At 38.6% G+C, this 17,474-nt stretch overlaps 1 protein-coding gene across 1 annotated transcript; it reads left to right on the top strand.

Annotated features, from left to right (window-relative positions):
- Window positions 1-521: 521 nt before the first annotated feature.
- Window positions 522-16,713, top strand: LOC126272869 (transcription initiation factor IIB). The gene is made up of 7 exons (XM_049976089.1): window positions 522-765; window positions 851-961; window positions 4,499-4,685; window positions 12,979-13,194; window positions 14,973-15,105; window positions 15,979-16,100; window positions 16,348-16,713. Exons 1-7 carry the CDS (start codon window positions 749-751, stop codon window positions 16,507-16,509), a joined length of 948 nt encoding a protein of 315 aa, XP_049832046.1. The 5' UTR covers window positions 522-748; the 3' UTR covers window positions 16,510-16,713.
- Window positions 16,714-17,474: the final 761 nt, after the last annotated feature.

Genomic DNA, 17,474 nt, shown 5'->3' with positions numbered 1-17,474 from the left:
TCTCCGTTGGCTATCGCGGCCATCAGTCGCTACCACTGAATAAAAAACAGCATTACGAGACGTTCAGCCTGCGTTCCGTCACTACACAAAGTCACGTTTGCTGCCGAAGGGTTGGCCTAGTGGCAGAAGCCACCGACTGACTATAGCTTCGCGGCTCTGTAGCGTAGTTGAATGACGTTTCCGGACACAGGTTTCTATCCTAGATTTGTTCCTCAAGACACACTCCACAACCGCTCGAAACTTGTCGCAACGTTTCTAGGACACCCTGTATATTTCTGTGCGTAAACTACCTCCACTTAAGCTGCCACTATCTAGACCTATTTGATCGGTCGTACTGTTTATTGCTTGTTTTCCATAACAGATTTTTTACGAATTCTGGAATAAATGACTCTGTAGCCGCCCAGCCGCTTGTCGCTGAAATTGTTTTCTTGACCGTCAGATGGCGGGCAAGCAGTAAATTGAAAGTTGTTTTGTGTGAACATACCACATTTGCAGCGATTTATTGTTTGTCAGACATTTGCACGAATATACCTCTATTTGGCGATTATAGGTTTGACGCTAGTAATGAGTGCAATTAGGGCATTGTCTTTAGCGGGAAGCGTACTTACTTGACACTTGACAGATCAACTAATAGTCTTTGATAGCCTTAATGTATTATCTCTGTTTTGCTGCCAAAGTTTGCTAGAGGAAGTGTTATGTGTGTCGTAATGTAAGAATTTTATTGTTGAAACACAGTAGGACGAACAGAATGGCGAGTTCATCTAGGTAATTGCCAGAGCACATCGAAGGCTTTGTTGAAGATGTACAATATTCAGTATAGATCGTAATGATGTTCGTGTTTTGCTTCCAGATTCGACACAAACAAGATTTGTTGCTACGCACATCCAGATGCTCCACTTATAGAGGATTACAGAGCTGGAGATCAGATTTGTTCGGAGTGTGGATTAGTGGTTGGAGACAGGTTAGTATACAGTTATAATTGTGGTAGAAATAAAGTGCTGTTCAGTGGTTTATGGTGCACCATTTGTTCTGTATAACGAAGATTTTGTTATCTTGTCATTATTTCTTTCAACTCCTTGAGATTTTTCGTTCTCAGAACTTGTCGATCTGCGACAAGTTAAAAGTGGTACAGTTTTATGGACGGAATGTTGACGGACATCTCCTATGTATATTTCTTATTAATAACAACCTGATCGTCCCAAAACGTTATTTGTGCTTGGGGATACGTATAGTTCTATGTTTGATGTAAATAATCATGTTTTTTTTCCATGTGAATCACCAGTGTAGTCTCTGCAAGGAGAAATGTGTAGTTGTCAGATTCGAATGATCCAAATGAAATAATACTGGCAGAGCTGTTACCAAAAGTGAAGTGAACTGTGAATTTGGCTGAAAAGGAGAATTAGTGTAACTTCGGGGGTTATGATATTTTTTGAAACTACTATTGGTTTTTGCCTCTCGGTAATTACATTTGTAGAGAGAAAGCAGAGCTTGAGGAGGAAAAGTCAATCTTAGCTATGGTAAACAAATCAATAGGATTTTCATCCAATAATAGTTCCTGATGAATACAAGGTTACTGCGTTTCTAGTATGTTGTTATTTTTAACCACAACCTTCCTACTGCAAGTGGAGTGTACTGCAGAAATTGTGATTAATATTGTTTCAAGTGAGTTACATTTATAATAATATATTCAGATGCTTAGTAAGATAGTAGCTTAAGTTATGAATTGAGCATAACAAGTTTCAATGCAAGGCAAGTGATAATTTTAGTTTAATTTCTAGATAAGTGAGGAAAGTGCATTACTGGACAGGTTAGCACAGTGGTTAGCATACTGGACTCACATTCAGGCTGACGATGGTTCAAACCTGAGGAGCCATGCTGATTTAGGTTTTCTGTGATTTCCTCAAATTGATTAAGGCAGATGCTGAGAGGATTTCCCGTGGAAGGGCATGGCCATTTTCCTTCTCCACCCTTCCATAAACTGAGCTAGTTCTCTGTTGCTAAAGACCTCATTGTTAACTGCATGTTAAACACTGATCTCCTCCTCCAGGAAAGTGCATTCAATAGAAAATGTTTCGGTTAACCTTGATGTGCTACAGTGCACACTGTCCAAAGTAGAACATAGCATATTAGGAATAACAAATGTTTAAGCAATCCCCAGTAGTAGCTCTAGAGAGAAGTTGGAATACATTCTGCTGCTGTGCCATCTTCTGCCAGTACATGTCCTATCTGCTTTTTCAGCAGATGACACTGTACCTAGCTTGCAAAGAACGTTATTTTATCATTGCTATGTGTACAGTTTGTTAACTGGAAGTTGATTGATCAGCTCCCTAGACCTGGATCAGTACAAGTCAGAAGGCATGGCAGGTAGTCATATGCTTTTAATTGTAGCAATTGTTAGGTAATTGACAATAATATGTGAGGTAGCCATTCTTCTCTGCTTTCTTGTGATAAGTGTACATAATTGTTGCAGTGAGGACCTGTATTAAATATGTTATTAAGTAGAAAGATTTTGTTTTGAACTATGAACAACATGTAAGCAATTTTACCTCCGTGCATGATTTCTGCTTTTGGGGAAGCCTGAAGCACGGGTTAAGGTGTTTGCACTATTGAGGCTAGCAAATGAAGCTCGTTCCTCTCACAATCTGTGGCAGCCTGTGTGAAGACCAAACTTTCAGGGCCAGTTTAAAACTGGAGTGACACTACCCACTGCTTGGGATGACAAGCTGAGAGGGGCACCAGAGGAACACAGCTGTAAGTTTTCTGTACAGGTTGTATCCCATTTAGTAGCGGCTGCATGGGTGCCAAGCTGAGGAGGCCATCAAAGTGTGGAAATACAGAAGCGTCCGATCCTGCCCGTCTGCTTTGACCCATGACGTCACAAATATGTCGGAAACGACCATAAACCATGGTTCCAATATGGTGCATATAATGTCGTTACGTACACATTGTGAGAACGAAAATACATTGGAAAAACAAACACACACACATTCCACAAAAAGCCTAATGGCACTAACAGGACAAGTGCGGGAAATAGGGGGTTTTATGGGGACAAACTGAATATAAGCAAATTTAGGCACCTACCCCCATACAAAACCTCACAAAACGACGAAAAAAACTGACATCACAAAACTCCCCAAATACCACTAAACACAATATCATCTCGAATCGGACACTTCCCTTGACCTATATAGCTCAAAAACATCTCCCAATACCCAACATTCACAGCCACACATTGGGATCAAACGCACCCCGTGACCTGTTATCCTTAAGACATCTCCACATACAGCCGTCCATGGTCTGAGACGCCGCAACTTTAAGTAAGCCTCATTTCTTCATGACATACTGAACACTTCACCTCTTCATCCAAAATTCTGAGTAGTTGAAGAAATTTTATTAGAGGCAACGCACTGTCCCCCATCATAGCCGACAAACAATAACTGTTGACCCTGTCAGTCATATCCATACTTACCAAAAGACATAAAAAAGTAATTTACCAAAATTCACACACGACGCCACACTCGCAAACTAAACCAAAAACATCACCTAACACACCACTAGAGAGCACCACTGATCCCATCAAAATGACACCTACAAACACGCCACTCTCACAAACTAAATGTCTCGCCGGGTGGGATTGGACGCTTTGGTTGACCCCAAAGTGCAATATATGTGTACAGTGTGCATCACAGATTGTAGTGAAAACTGAAATGGGTAAATGTGTATGAGGGGAAAGAGGGTCAGGAAACTGAAAGATAAGTCACTTGTTAGCTAAAATGTTATCAAACCGATCCTGTGGGCTTGATTCCTCTACTACCCCCCTCTTCCCCTCCCCCCCTGGCAATTGTAGTGATGCTTGTGGTACTGCTGCTCTGCTTTGATCAGTGATCACACTGCTGACACTTAAAAAATAAATAAATAAATAAGTTTTTTAAAAAAAAGGTTAAGACTTATGTGTAGCAGAGACCAAATTCAACATTGGAAGGTCATAGTTTTATTCCAAGTTGCGTAAGTCATCAAATGACGTGACAATTTTATTTGTGCATTCTATAGTTGTATTTACGTTCTCTACTCATGATTTCTATTTTCTTCCCTATTGTCTGCTTTTAATCCGTTTTAAAACATTACTAACGAGATTGTCTTTTGTTCTCTGTAAACTAACAAGTATATTCTCACAGATTCTGATTTTTTATATATATGTAATTATATGCCGTAGTCACTTCAGTGATTACATACTGCTGCCAATTTGTTAGTGTCTCTGTCAAAAGCTGATAAAGTGTATTATTCACTACTATTTATACCATTGAATGCATTTTGATATTGTTCTGTTCAGAAAGACTGTGACACACAAAGCAGATTCAGAGATTTTTAACACTGTTGTTGAAGCTCTTTAATAATTTAGCATACACATCTTCAGTAATAAGAAATAGTGGTGCTGTATCCTAGAATGAATATGTCATCCAGAGATAATTAGAAAATGATTATTCCTTTTTCCAATTAGGGTGATTGATGTTGGGTCTGAATGGCGGACATTCAGCAATGAAAAAGCTGGTGCTGACCCATCTCGAGTTGGTGGGCCAGAAAATCCACTACTTAATGGCTCAGATCTATCAACAATGATTGGTCCAGGTCGTGGTGATGCTTCATTTGATGGTTTTGGAGTTTCAAAGTATCAGAACCGCCGAACGGTAAGAGTTTTCTTCAAATTTCAATGTAATTTTGTAGTGAGATTAAACTTCTAGAGGATTAATAACTGCTTTGAGTGATTGTGAGATTAAGATCCTGTGGTAACAGGTGATTTTTGACTACCCAGTAACATACGCATGAGGTGAATGTACCACATAGTTTCTAACATGGCTACAACCACAAAATACTAGCAGTCAGGTAGCATGCAAATGATATTACCTGGGAAAAATGTCGTTTGCAATGTACAGTACATCATTTGCTGTGGGCAATAGAAATATTAGAGAGAAAATTGGCTGGCACACCTTGTTGGCAGCCGATAGTAATCTTTGACAGTGACATTTCTATTCTATTGAATATATTGTTGCGTTCTGTCCTGGATTTTCCATTGTTTGTATCCTATGGAAGGAGTAGAGATAATGACTTCTTATATATTTGAAACATTGAGTCGTTAGTAGACACGTAACCAAAGCTGATAATGTTGCTAATCTTTCAGACGAATCCTTGTTCATAACAGAATACACACAGATTTCCACAGCTACATTTTCCTGGCAGACTACATTCTACTGGGACAAGGTCTCATGCGCTGAGGGGTTGTGTTGAGTGAGAAGAGAGGAGGGGGAGCAGAAGGAAGGGATGGGGCAGGATGGTTGACAATTGGCAGGTGAGGTAGCAACCCCATGGGAAAGGGATGTAGAACAACTAGCTCTCTCTGGCACACGCAGTTTGACCAAGAGCAGTGTTGAGCACCAGTTAGTTGAAAACATTGCTGAGACTTCAGTGGACACTTCACAACCCATGCCATCTGGCTTCTTCCCCCAAAAACAGTCTCTCTGTATTATGTAGATAGTAATTGTCCTTACAACACCTTTGAGCTCTAATACCCGAGCATCGCTCTCTGCTAGCACTGGTATGATGCCCACATTCACCTCTGTCCCCATAACCCATGGACCACATTCATTCACTCTGCAGCACACCTTCCTCTCTGCGGTCTCTCTGTTCTCTTTCTCCCTTCAATCTACTCTGCCAGTTCTATGTGCACTGGGCAAACTGTCCCTGCTTGCTTCAGAGTTAGATCACTCTACCCCAACTCTCCGTTTCATTGTATGGCTCACAAAATTCTGCTTAGCAAACTAAAGTGTTATGGTGTGGTTTAAATCTTAAGTTCATAACAAAGCCCAGGGTCTTATTAAGAGACCCTCTCTCAGGCATGAAAATAACTTGAAAATGAGGGAACATAGCATGTTGAGTGCCACAGGAATCTTTACTGGACACACTATGATTTCTAACCTACATAAATGATTTCAATGACTTGAAAGGGCATTTCAAAAACTGTAATCTTTGCTGATGGCACAAGTGTACTAAACTATACTCAAACTGAACAGTAGCAGACATAGTATAAATGATAGCTGAACAGGCAGGCAGGTGATTCACAGCTGACTGTTTGTCTTGACCTCACAAAGACTCATTACATAATATCAGATAAATGATGATTATTTTTAACATCAGAAGTAGACATTAATGGTTATAGATTAAATGAAGTACAGTGTGTAAAATTCCTCGGGGTTCAGCAGCATAACAAGTTAAAAGGAGTAAACACATGGGTAAACTGACAGAGCAGCTCAGTTCAGCATGTTTTGCCCTTAGAAGCATCTACCATTGTGTAGACAAGTATGTTCATTATTTTGCATTTTTTCACTTTCTGTTGTGTGGTATACACAGTCATACTACAAAACACAAAAATAATTTTCATGTAGGGTTTTTTTCTTTGTCCAGAATCCAGAATGGAGTTACGTATTCTGGTGGTAAGATGTTTAAAAAGTTCCTTCCTAATGTAAAACAAGAAATTGAGAATTCATACTACTCAAAAGAAAATTAAAAGCATATCTCATTAGCCACTCTTTCTACAAATTTTCTGAAAATCTTAGATTCAGGGACCTCTTTATATATATATATATATATATATATATATATATATATATATATATATATATATATATATATATATATATATATATATATATATATATAAAGCTACATAGTTAGTAGCCGTATTTGTTCTGTAAGTGATATATTGGGCTTCTACAGGCAGAAACAGCAGCTATGTAATGCTGAAAGTAGGAAGGCAGCTCAGTTTTTCAGAGTAACAGCTTTCTTACTGATTTACTCAATTAAATTCAGGTGGCATAAATGTGAATAACATTAAGCAGTGAAGTATTAATACAGAATAAAGATTAAATTCCTATTACGTCTTAGTGTCATGTTAATATATATCTGAACTTGTTCCGCGTCCCTGAATCTTCACCTTTTTGATGGGATCAGGGTAAAAGTCTAGAATAGGGCTAGTGGCGTGTTTGAGCTACGTAGCCAATGGGAGAGCAGCAGGCAGATTATGTGTTTTGAAGTAATACATTCGGAAGGAAGAGTGAAACATTGCTGTAAATGGGGATTATAAATGTAATTGCTCATTGTTTGAGTCAGAGCTATTTAAACTGTGCTAGCATTTGCAAACCAAGTACAGTGTCACAACCCATGACATATTCAAAAAAGTGACGAAATATTTCTATTCTCTTTGTTCCTTCACAATCGATCTGTTCAAGCACACTAAATAGATCAGTGTTTTTTAATTACAAATCATGGGAGAAGGTAGGTAGATCAGCATGAATAAGTAAATATATCGTGCAACTCTTTCACGAATAAATATTGGTCCACCTACCTTCTCCCATGATTTAATTAAAAAAATATTGATCCACTTACTGAGCGAGCTCAGACAGATTGATTGTGTAGTCATTCCACCACCATATTTGATACATTTATGTTTTTCTGAAAATTAATCCACAAAACACACAACAATGAATGAGATTGCTGTGCAGAACTAAATCACTTAAATCAGTCTGCTTCATAGTACTCAGTGCCAAAATCACAAAATATTTCTCGCGAAACTCACTGATACAGGAAACAAAGACAATGGTTTCAATTTCAGTGCTAGACATACATTATCTCTCTTCTCGCCTCTCATTGGTTATGTCAAAGAATCTTCCCACTTCTTCTTCTTGTTGTCTTCAGTCCTGAGACTGGTTTGATGCAGCTCTCCATGCTACTCTATCCTGTGCAAGCTGCTTCATCTCCCAGTACCTACTGCAACCTACATCCTTCTGAATCTGCTTAGTGTACTGATCTCTCGGTCTCCCTCTACGATTTTTACCCTCCACGCTGCCCTCCAATGCTAAATTTGTGATCCCTTGATGCCTCAAAACATGTCCTACCAACCGATCCCTTCTTCTAGTCAAGTTGTGCCACAAACTTCTCTTCTCCCCAATCCTATTCAATACCTCCTCATTAGTTACGTGATCTATCCACCTTATCTTCAGTATTCTTCTGTAGCACCACATTTCGAAAGCTTCTATTCTCTTCTTGTCCAAACTAGTTATCGTCCATGTTTCACTTCCATACATGGCTACACTCCAAACAAATACTTTCAGAAACGACTTCCTGATACATAAATCTATATTTGATGTTAACAAATTTCTCTTCTTCAGAAACGCTTTCCTTGCCATTGCCAGTCTACATTTTATATCCTCTCTACTTCGACCATCATCAGTTATTTTACTTCCTAAATAGCAAAACTCCTTTACTACTTTAAGTGTCTCATTTCCTAATCTAATTCCCTCAGCATCACCCGATTTAATTTGACTACATTCCATTATCCTCGTTTTGCTTTTGTTAATGTTCATCTTATATCCTCCTTTCAAGACACTGTCCATTCTGTTCAACTGCTCTTCCAAGTCCTTTGCCGTCTCTGACAGAATTACAATGTCATCGGCGAACCTCAAAGTTTTTACTTCGTCTCCATGAATTTTAATACCTACTCCAAATTTTTCTTTTGTTTCCTTTACTGCTTGCTCAATATACAGATTGAATAACATTGGGGAGAGGCTACAACCCTGTCTCACTCCTTTCCCAACCACTGCTTCCCTTTCATGCCCCTCGACTCTTATTACTGCCATCTGGTTTCTGTACAAATTATAAATAGCCTTTCGCTCCCTGTATTTTACCCTTGCCACCTTTAGAATTTGAAAGAGAGTATTCCAGTCAACATTGTCAAAAGCTTTCTCTAAGTCTACAAATGCTAGAAACGTAGGTTTGCCTTTTCTTAATCTTTCTTCTAAGATAAGTCGTAAGGTCAGTATTGCCTCACGTGTTCCAACATTTCGACGGAATCCAAACTGATCCTCCCCGAGGTCTGCATCTACCAGTTTTTCCATTCGTCTGTAAAGAATTCGCGTTAGTATTTTGCAGCCGTGGCTTATTAAACTGATAGTTCGGTAATTTTCACATCTGTCAGCACCTGCTTTCTTTGGGATTGGAATTATTATATTCTTCTTGAAGTCTGAGGGTATTTCGCCTGTCTCAAACATCTTGCTCACCAGCTGGTAGAGTTTTGTCATGACTGGCTCTCCCAAGGCCGTCAGTAGTTCTAATGGAATGTTGTCTACTCCGGGGGCCTTGTTTCGACTCAGGTCTTTCAGTGCTCTGTCAAACTCTTCACGCAGTATTGTATCTCCCATTTCGTCTTCATCTACATCCTCTTCTATTTCCATAATATTGTCCTCAAGTACATCGCCCTTGTATAAACCTTCTATATACTCCTTCCACCTTTCTGCCTTCCCTTCTTTGCTTAGAACTGGGCTGCCATCTGAGCTCTTGATATTCATACACGTGGTTCTCTTCTCTCCAAAGGTCTCTTTAATTTTCCTGTAGGCAGTATCTATCTTACCCCTAGTGAGATAAGCTTCTACATCCTTACATTTGTCCTCTAGCCATCCCTGTTTAGCCATTTTGCACTTCCTGTCGATCTCATTTTTGAGACGTTTGTATTCCTTTTTGCCTGCTTCATTTACTGCATTTTTATATTTTCTCCTTTCATCAATTAAATTCAATATTTCTTCTGTTACCCAAGGATTTCTAGCAGCCCTCGTCTTTGTACCTACTTTATCCTCTGCTGCCTTCACTACTACATCCCTCAGAGCTACCCATTCTTCTTCTACTGTATTTCTTTCCCCTATTCCTGTCAATTGTTCCCTTATGCTCTCTCTGAAACTCTGTACAGCCTCTGGTTCTTTCAGTTTATCCAGGTCCCATCTCTTTAATTTCTCACATTTTTGCAGTTTCTTCAGTTTTAATCTACAGGTCATAACCAATAGATTGTGGTCAGAGTCCACATCTGCCCCTGGAAATGTCTTACAACTTAAAACCTGGTTCCTAAATCTCTGTCTTACCATTATATAATCTATCTGATACCTTTTAGTATCTCCAGGGTTCTTCCACGTATACAACCTTCTTTCATGATTCTTAAACCAAGTGTTAGCTATGATTAAGTTGTGCTCTGTGCAAAATTCTACTAGGCGGCTTCCTCTTTCATTTCTTAGCCCCAATCCATATTCACCTACTATGTTCCCTTCTCTCCCTTTTCCTACAATCGAATTCCAGTCACCCATTACTATTAAATTTTCGTCTCCCTTCACTATCTGAATAATTTCTTTTATTTCATCGTACATTTCTTCAATTTCTTCATCATCTGCAGAGCTAGTTGGCATATAAACTTGTACTACTGTAGTAGGTGTGGGCTTCGTATCTATCTTGGCCACAATAATGCGTTCACTATGCTGTTTGTAGTAGCTTACCCGCATTCCTATTTTCCTATTCATAATTAAACCTACTCCTGCATTACCCCTATTTGATTTTGTGTTTATAACCCTGTAGTCACCTGACCAGAAGTCTTGTTCCTCCTGCCACCGAACTTCACTAATTCCCACTATATCTAACTTTAACCTATCCATTTCCCTTTTTAAATTTTCTAACCTACCTGCCCGATTAAGGGATCTGACATTCCACGCTCCGATCCGTAGAACGCCAGTTTTCTTTCTCCTGATAACGACATCCTCCTGAGTAGTCCCCGCCCGGAGATCCGAATGGGGGACTATTTTACCTCCGGAATATTTTACCCAAGAGGATGCCATCATCATTTAATCATACAGTAAAGCTGCATGTCCTCGGGAAAAATTACGGCTGTAGTTTCCCCTTGCTTTCAGCCGTTCGCAGTACCAGCACAGCAAGGCCGTTTTGGTTAATGTTGCAAGGCCAGATCAGTCAATCATCCAGACTGTTGCCCCTGCAACTACTGAAAAGGCTGCTGCCCCTCTTCAGGAACCACACGTTTGTCTGGCCTCTCAACAGATACCCCTCCATTGTGGTTGCACCTACGGTACGGCCATCTGTATCGCTGAGGCACGCAAGCCTCCCCACCAACGGCAAGGTCCATGGTTCATGGGGGGATCTTCCCACTGGCTACACAAAACTGACACGTTGTCAACTTATGAGTGGTAGATAAGCACTGCTGTGACAGCTGCTGCCCCTGATGTAGACTGTAGCCTGGGGTCTGTGGTAATATGATAAATAAATGATGCAGTATATCTTAAACAAAAATAACTGCTTGCAGTTTTGTGTTAAGGGTAAAAAACCTAATCCTCAGTAACACCTTCCCCCCCCCCCCCCCCCCCCCCCCCCTCTCTCTCTCTCTCTCTCTCTCTCTCTCTCTCTCTCTCTCTCTCACACACACACACACACACACACACACACACACACACACACTCACTCACTCACACAATCAGGTAAGTAACTTTAAAGTTTGTGACCATAGTTCATGGCCATTTACGTTTTCCATTGAAGATTTTGCCTCTGTGCTTGTTAGATTCTGACCTTGGCCATTATACTTTTGTTGTCCTAATTTTTATGCATAATTCTTCAATAATTGATTAAGTGATTAAGATTTTTGCATACTTTACCATAATCTTCAATATGTCATTTGTACTCATAAATCGGTTACTTTCAAGGCATATACATAAAATGGTTTTATGAAACCATCGCAATATGACAGTGCACCAGTCTCCAAATTGTCAGACATCACCCAAAATTTTCATGCTTACGTCAGCTAGCACTCACTATCACAGCTACCTTGGATTGTGTTGAAATTGATTTGTGTATTAGTGTACTATCTCTAAAATATTGCCTTCTGTATAGAAAAGTTGCAGTTCACTATTACTATTTTGACACCCATACAACTGTTCATTGTTCACGAACTTCATATGTAACATATCTGTGAGAATATTTTGACTTCATGTATATTGAGCAGTATGTATGCATGAATTATTATTCAGCAATGTTAATTCTTTTGAATTGATGGATGTTGTTTGCTTTGGACTGGTATTGTGTTTGTCGGTGTACAGTGGACTGGTGAGGAGGAGGTAACCTACTTGCATAAAGACGTGATGTGAAACTTGACCTGGTCATTGTAATATTTGTTGTGGTAGTAAATGTGGTGGAAAAGGAACATCAGGTTAAAATCTGGTGTACATCATTTGCATATTTCCTTGGATTCAGTTTATAGCTATCCTACAAGACTTTGATAATAGCCTTCATGGACAATGCAGATAGGCAGTGTCACATATCATGTGGTCGTTATACAATTATCATCTATAAATTTCAACTATGATACTGGATTTTAGCCTTAGTACACACATGCTTCATTTATAATTTCTGTCGAGTTACTTTTTGGACACTGGCGTGTTCTTGTTGTGGCATTCTCCTTGTAAGCATGTTCTGTAATTCATATCAGGGAGATGCTGTGCCTTACAGATTTATTTAATTTTGTGGTGTTGTGATCCTTTTACCTAGACTTCGTGATGAAAAATCTTGTCAAGTAACATCCAAACAGCCACTGAAAGTATGAAAGTGGCCTGTACATTTGGACTGTCCTGTCCTTTAATCAAAAAACAGCAATAACAAAAACCAACCAACCAATGGCATTCTGCCCCGAGCGGCTGGAGTTGGTGGTTATGTGTGCATGTGTGTTTGCCTGTGTGTATGAACGGTTTGTGTTTCTCTTTTGCTGGTGAAGGCTGTGCCGTAAGCTTTATATAAGTGACTTATAATTGTGCCTGTGTGCAATGTACTAAGTCTTCTTTATGATAAGTAGCAATGTATCTTTTCCTAAATTGTTGATATTGGCAGTATTACAAATTGAGCGTCCTGAAGGTAAGCACTGGCCAACTTTTTGTCTCAGTTTAGCATTATCTGTCTTGTGCATAATCTGCACAAATGAAAATACACAAGTGTATGTTTTAGGATCAAAATGAAGATTTAATGCATTTCATATGTCATCTATAATTGTGAAATGTTTTGAATGTTAAATTTATAAAATTGCAGTTTTGTATTTTATTATTATTATTATTATTACAGGTTAGCAGTTCAGATAGAGCACTATTAAATGCATTCCGTGAAATAGCTACTATGGCTGATCGTATAAATCTCCCAAGGACAATTGTGGATCGTGCAAACAATTTGTTCAAACAAGTACATGATGGCAAAAATCTGAAAGGGCGGGCCAATGATGCTATTGCATCTGCTTGCTTGTATATAGCTTGCAGACAGGAAGGTGTACCACGTACCTTTAAGGTATGTTTCTGTTCTTATTAATAGTGTGAATTAGTTGTAATTGCATTTGTTTATTGTCACATCTGTTGTACTGTGTGTTCATAGTTCTCACACAGTAACATTTTACCAATAAATTTGTTTCTTTTATTGTGGTGAAAGATGAAACTTATATTGTAAAAGCCTCAATCAGCAATTCCTGTTTCTCTTAATTGCCCCCTGTCCCCCATAAATAATACTCATTGAGCATTTAGAGAAAAGTAAAGGAATCCTTCGTCATTGTCTTGAACAAGTCTCTAGCAGAGGTGGTGTGCCATTGTTTTTCTCCCACCTTTTGTTTGCAGTGTAATTGTATTGTGCAGTCTGTCATTTTGAGGACTTCGTACTGTAAATAAACAATCAGTTAACTTCTGCTTGCTGTGTGATAGCAAATATAAGCATGAACAGAAGTATATTGTTTGTATATTTTGTTTGTGACATCTGTGAAAAATGCCTAGTTACTGTGCATACATCACACAAGGCTTCAAAAGTAGTTACTACTGTGAAATACAAATGTACACTAGTGAGTACATTTTCTGTTAGCTTGCAGCCGCACAGGGTAGCCGTGGGATCTGAGGTGCCTTGTCACGATTCGTGTGGCTGCCCCCGATGGAGGTTTGAGTCCTCCCTCGGGCACATGTGTGGGTGTGGGTGTGTGTGTGTGTTGCCTGTAGCGTAAGTTAGATTAAGTACGGACCAATGACCTCAGCAGTTTGGTCTCATAGGAACTTATCAGCAAAATTTTCTATTCGCCCTTGATGTAGTGGTTTGCATCACTGACAGTGGATCCTTGGGGCACAGGTTCAGTTTCCTGAGTTAGTACGAATTGTACTTTTGGTCCAGAAGTGTGTCAATATTTGCAGAAGAGGAGGTGCAGCCAGCTTCGGTTGTTATAACTATTTAGTTATATTTTTTGTGATGCACAAAGAGAAACTTCAGCCGCAGGCTGATATCAATTGAGGGCATTTTTTGAATTAAGCTGTTGAGACAAGCCACATCACAGCAATGATTATTGATACAAGTGGTGCAGCTTTTTATTCATTTGATTGAACCCAATGATATGATTGCACCTGTTGTTGGGTGGTCCACTCCAATCATATGGCAGAAAATCTTCATTAGAAGGATGAATATGGTGGGACAGCTGATGGGAGTAGCTGAATCCTCCTTATCAATCAGTGACATGGGTTATATTGACTGTTTTCTGATGGCACCAACTTGATCTAGCCCACAACACTGTTTTTAATGTCATACAATTTTGAACTTAGTTTTACATATAATAGTTTTTTTGCAACCACAAAACTGGAGGCTTGCTACATAAAGCATTGATTGCTGCAGAAAGATTGAATTTTTCGGGTGTGCTAAAATGAGATGAATCTAGCATGTTTCCTGTAGCAGCATTCTTAGGGGGGTACTATATGAACATTCCCCAAGTTGGATGAGTAGATAAGTCACTCTTATGACAGGCTGCCAGAGATTTTTGGTTGAGGAAACTCAACCTGATGGTGACTTAAATTTAGCGTTTGGTGTGTTATGTAAACATTTAAGTGTGCTTTAGTAAAAATAATGAATGTAGAGGAATATCTTAGCATTCCCAAATTGAAGTTACAAGTTGACAGTCAGATATCATGAGAGGAAATTCCTCATCATAGCAGTTTTTGATTCGTAATTCATTATGGTAGCTTATGTCTGAAGCTAATAAGATTTGATGTGTGCAGTGATCTGTGAAGACTTCCTTCTTATACATATATGTATTCCCTTCTCAGGAGATTTGTGCTGTTAGCAAGATAAGTAAAAAGGAGATTGGTCGCTGTTTCAAATTGATTTTGAAAGCTTTGGAAACTAATGTGGAAATTATCACCACTAGTGACTTCATGTTACGTTTCTGCTCCAACCTTGGTAAGTTCAATTCTTTCTCTCTCCTGAAAATGCCATTTGTAGAAACTTTTCCACTATTCTCTGACCACCATATACCAAAAAGATTAGATTTATTTTGTAGCAATAATTTGTTAGAAAAAGTAGTCTATATACTTTACATATGTTTGTCTATTAAATATTGTTGGCCCAAAATAACTCTGATTTCATTATTTAAATGTAGTGTGGTGCTACATAAAAAGTGTTCAAAATTGCTTGACACTTTATCTTCTTATATAGGCAGTTAATAATACTTATGAAATTGAAATCCAGTTTTCACTGTGGTAAAAAGAAAATGGAATTTAGCAGTTTTTGTTTGTGCCATGTCATCAAGTAAACTTTCCTCACAGTGGGCTGCCTTTCAGCATAGAAAAGTGAAACTATCAGACTGGTAATCATAAGTTTTCAGTTATCCTCTCCACTTACGTGATTTTTTTTTTCTTTGTTTGCTGGTACGTATACATATTGAAATCTGAATGCCAAAGCGCTGTAGCATCTTACCAGAGGAGTGAAAACAAAGTGGCACAGCCCATTTCCAATTTACCGGTGGGCTGCCCCATTTTCTTTCGGCTCCTCTAGTGGCATTATATGGTACTGTGGTGTAGTGATTTTAATGGATAGCGGGACTGCAGACATGCACCTGCAAACAAATAAAATATACACGTAATTTTATTTTTTAAAGGTGGCAATTCAATCTTTGATTACCCCTCATATGTAGTGTAAGAGGATTTCTTGTCTTACCCCATTTTATTTTGATATCGTTTAAGGCACAAATTGGGAAAACAGCATAAAATAATCCCAAAACTAATTTATCAGAATACTTGTTTCTCCTTTCTGTTAAACACTTTTTTCTTCTAGGGTTGCCCAATATGGTACAACGTGCAGCGACACACATTGCAAGAAAAGCAGTTGAGTTGGACATTGCACCAGGTCGGTCACCAATTTCTGTGGCTGCGGCAGCCATTTACATGGCATCACAGGTCAGTTCCTAGTTATAGAACACTTGGAGAATTAATTTCACAATACACAAATATGACATGATCATTGGAGATTGTAGTGATCCCTGTAGTTGAATTTGAAAAATAAAACAATCTTCAGTGCAGAAACTAAAAAGTTCAGAAATATTTTTGTGTTTCATATTTTTAAAATGATTACTACTTTATACGTAATGCACAGATGCAGCCATGATCAGATAATTGTTATAGATGTTTTTTTTTTTTATTTCAGGCTTCAGAGGCTAAACGCAGTCAGAAAGAAATTGGTGACATTGCTGGTGTGGCAGATGTGACTATTCGGCAGTCGTATAAACTGATGTATCCACATGCTGCTAAGCTCTTCCCAGAAGATTTTAAGTTTGCTACATCTATTGACCAGTTGCCACAAATGTGAATTACATTTTTCCAGTCCACAGTTTTCATGTGGATACTGTTCTTGTTTCGAAAGTTTTCACATAATATGGAAGTAACAACCAGTGTAATAGGAAATGTGTGTACATTTTATGAAATGATTTGTATGTATGACAGAATAGAATGTGCTTCTTTGTTTTGTGTCCAGTATCATGCACTCACAAATAAAAACAAAATAATTATTTAAGTATTGCAGGTATGTAGGTGGATTTTGTGTGTGAATGCGTGCTAGAGAGAGAGAGAGAGAGAGAGAGAGAGAGAGAGACTGCTAATAAAGGAGGGTCACTGAAAGCTCTAAGAAAGTCTGTGTCCTGCAACATTCTCATTTTCAACAAATAAATGTGATAACATACAGTGTAATTTATTGTAAGTTGCCAGAGAGGCATTACAATTGCAATCAGCCACTGATATGATCAAAGTAAAACACACAGCACTCAGGATCATTACATTGCTTAGACCTGTTAGTAGATATTTGTATACATTTGTTGTGCTTATTTATCATTCTCAGAATTCAGTTATTTCTCTTATTAGAGTGATAAAAATCCTCCTACACCTACCTGGTGCTTGCCACAGCAGCAGTATATAAAATCAGCCATAAGGAACATTAGCAATTATCATATGGGCAATACAGATAAATTGGCAGAAGCATATCATGCACTGGGAGCAGGAAACAACTATATCCATTTCTAAGGTAATAAGATTTTATCAAGACCTAATAATCATTCTGCTAAGATTCAGAGGCCATAGGACACAAAAACAACTTTGACAGAAAACTATTAGACATGTCCCGTAACATATGTTGGTGTACAGGCAGCAGTCTGATGTCTCAAACAAACTGCTGTAGATATGTATAAATGGTTTGTTTGTCTGAACTTCTATCTGCTTTGAGTGTCTTTAGCCTTTGATGATGTTGCCAGCAGTGGAAGACAAAACATTATGTAGAAAAGT

The sequence above is a fragment of the Schistocerca gregaria genome, chromosome 5 (genome assembly GCF_023897955.1).
Source record: "Schistocerca gregaria isolate iqSchGreg1 chromosome 5, iqSchGreg1.2, whole genome shotgun sequence".
Lineage (NCBI taxonomy): Eukaryota > Metazoa > Arthropoda > Insecta > Orthoptera > Acrididae > Schistocerca > Schistocerca gregaria.
Note: the sequence above shows the minus strand (reverse complement) of the source record. Positions and strands in the feature narration are given on the sequence as shown.

What these genes read in the sequence shown, in the direction of transcription:
- LOC126272869 (XM_049976089.1), top strand. An exon ending in GGATTAGTGGTTGGAGACAG is followed by an intron (nt 962 to 4,498) that starts GTTAGTATACAG and finishes TTTTCCAATTAG; the next exon opens with GGTGATTGATGTTGGGTCTG. An exon ending in ACGTTTCTGCTCCAACCTTG is followed by an intron (nt 15,106 to 15,978) that starts GTAAGTTCAATT and finishes TTTTTCTTCTAG; the next exon opens with GGTTGCCCAATATGGTACAA.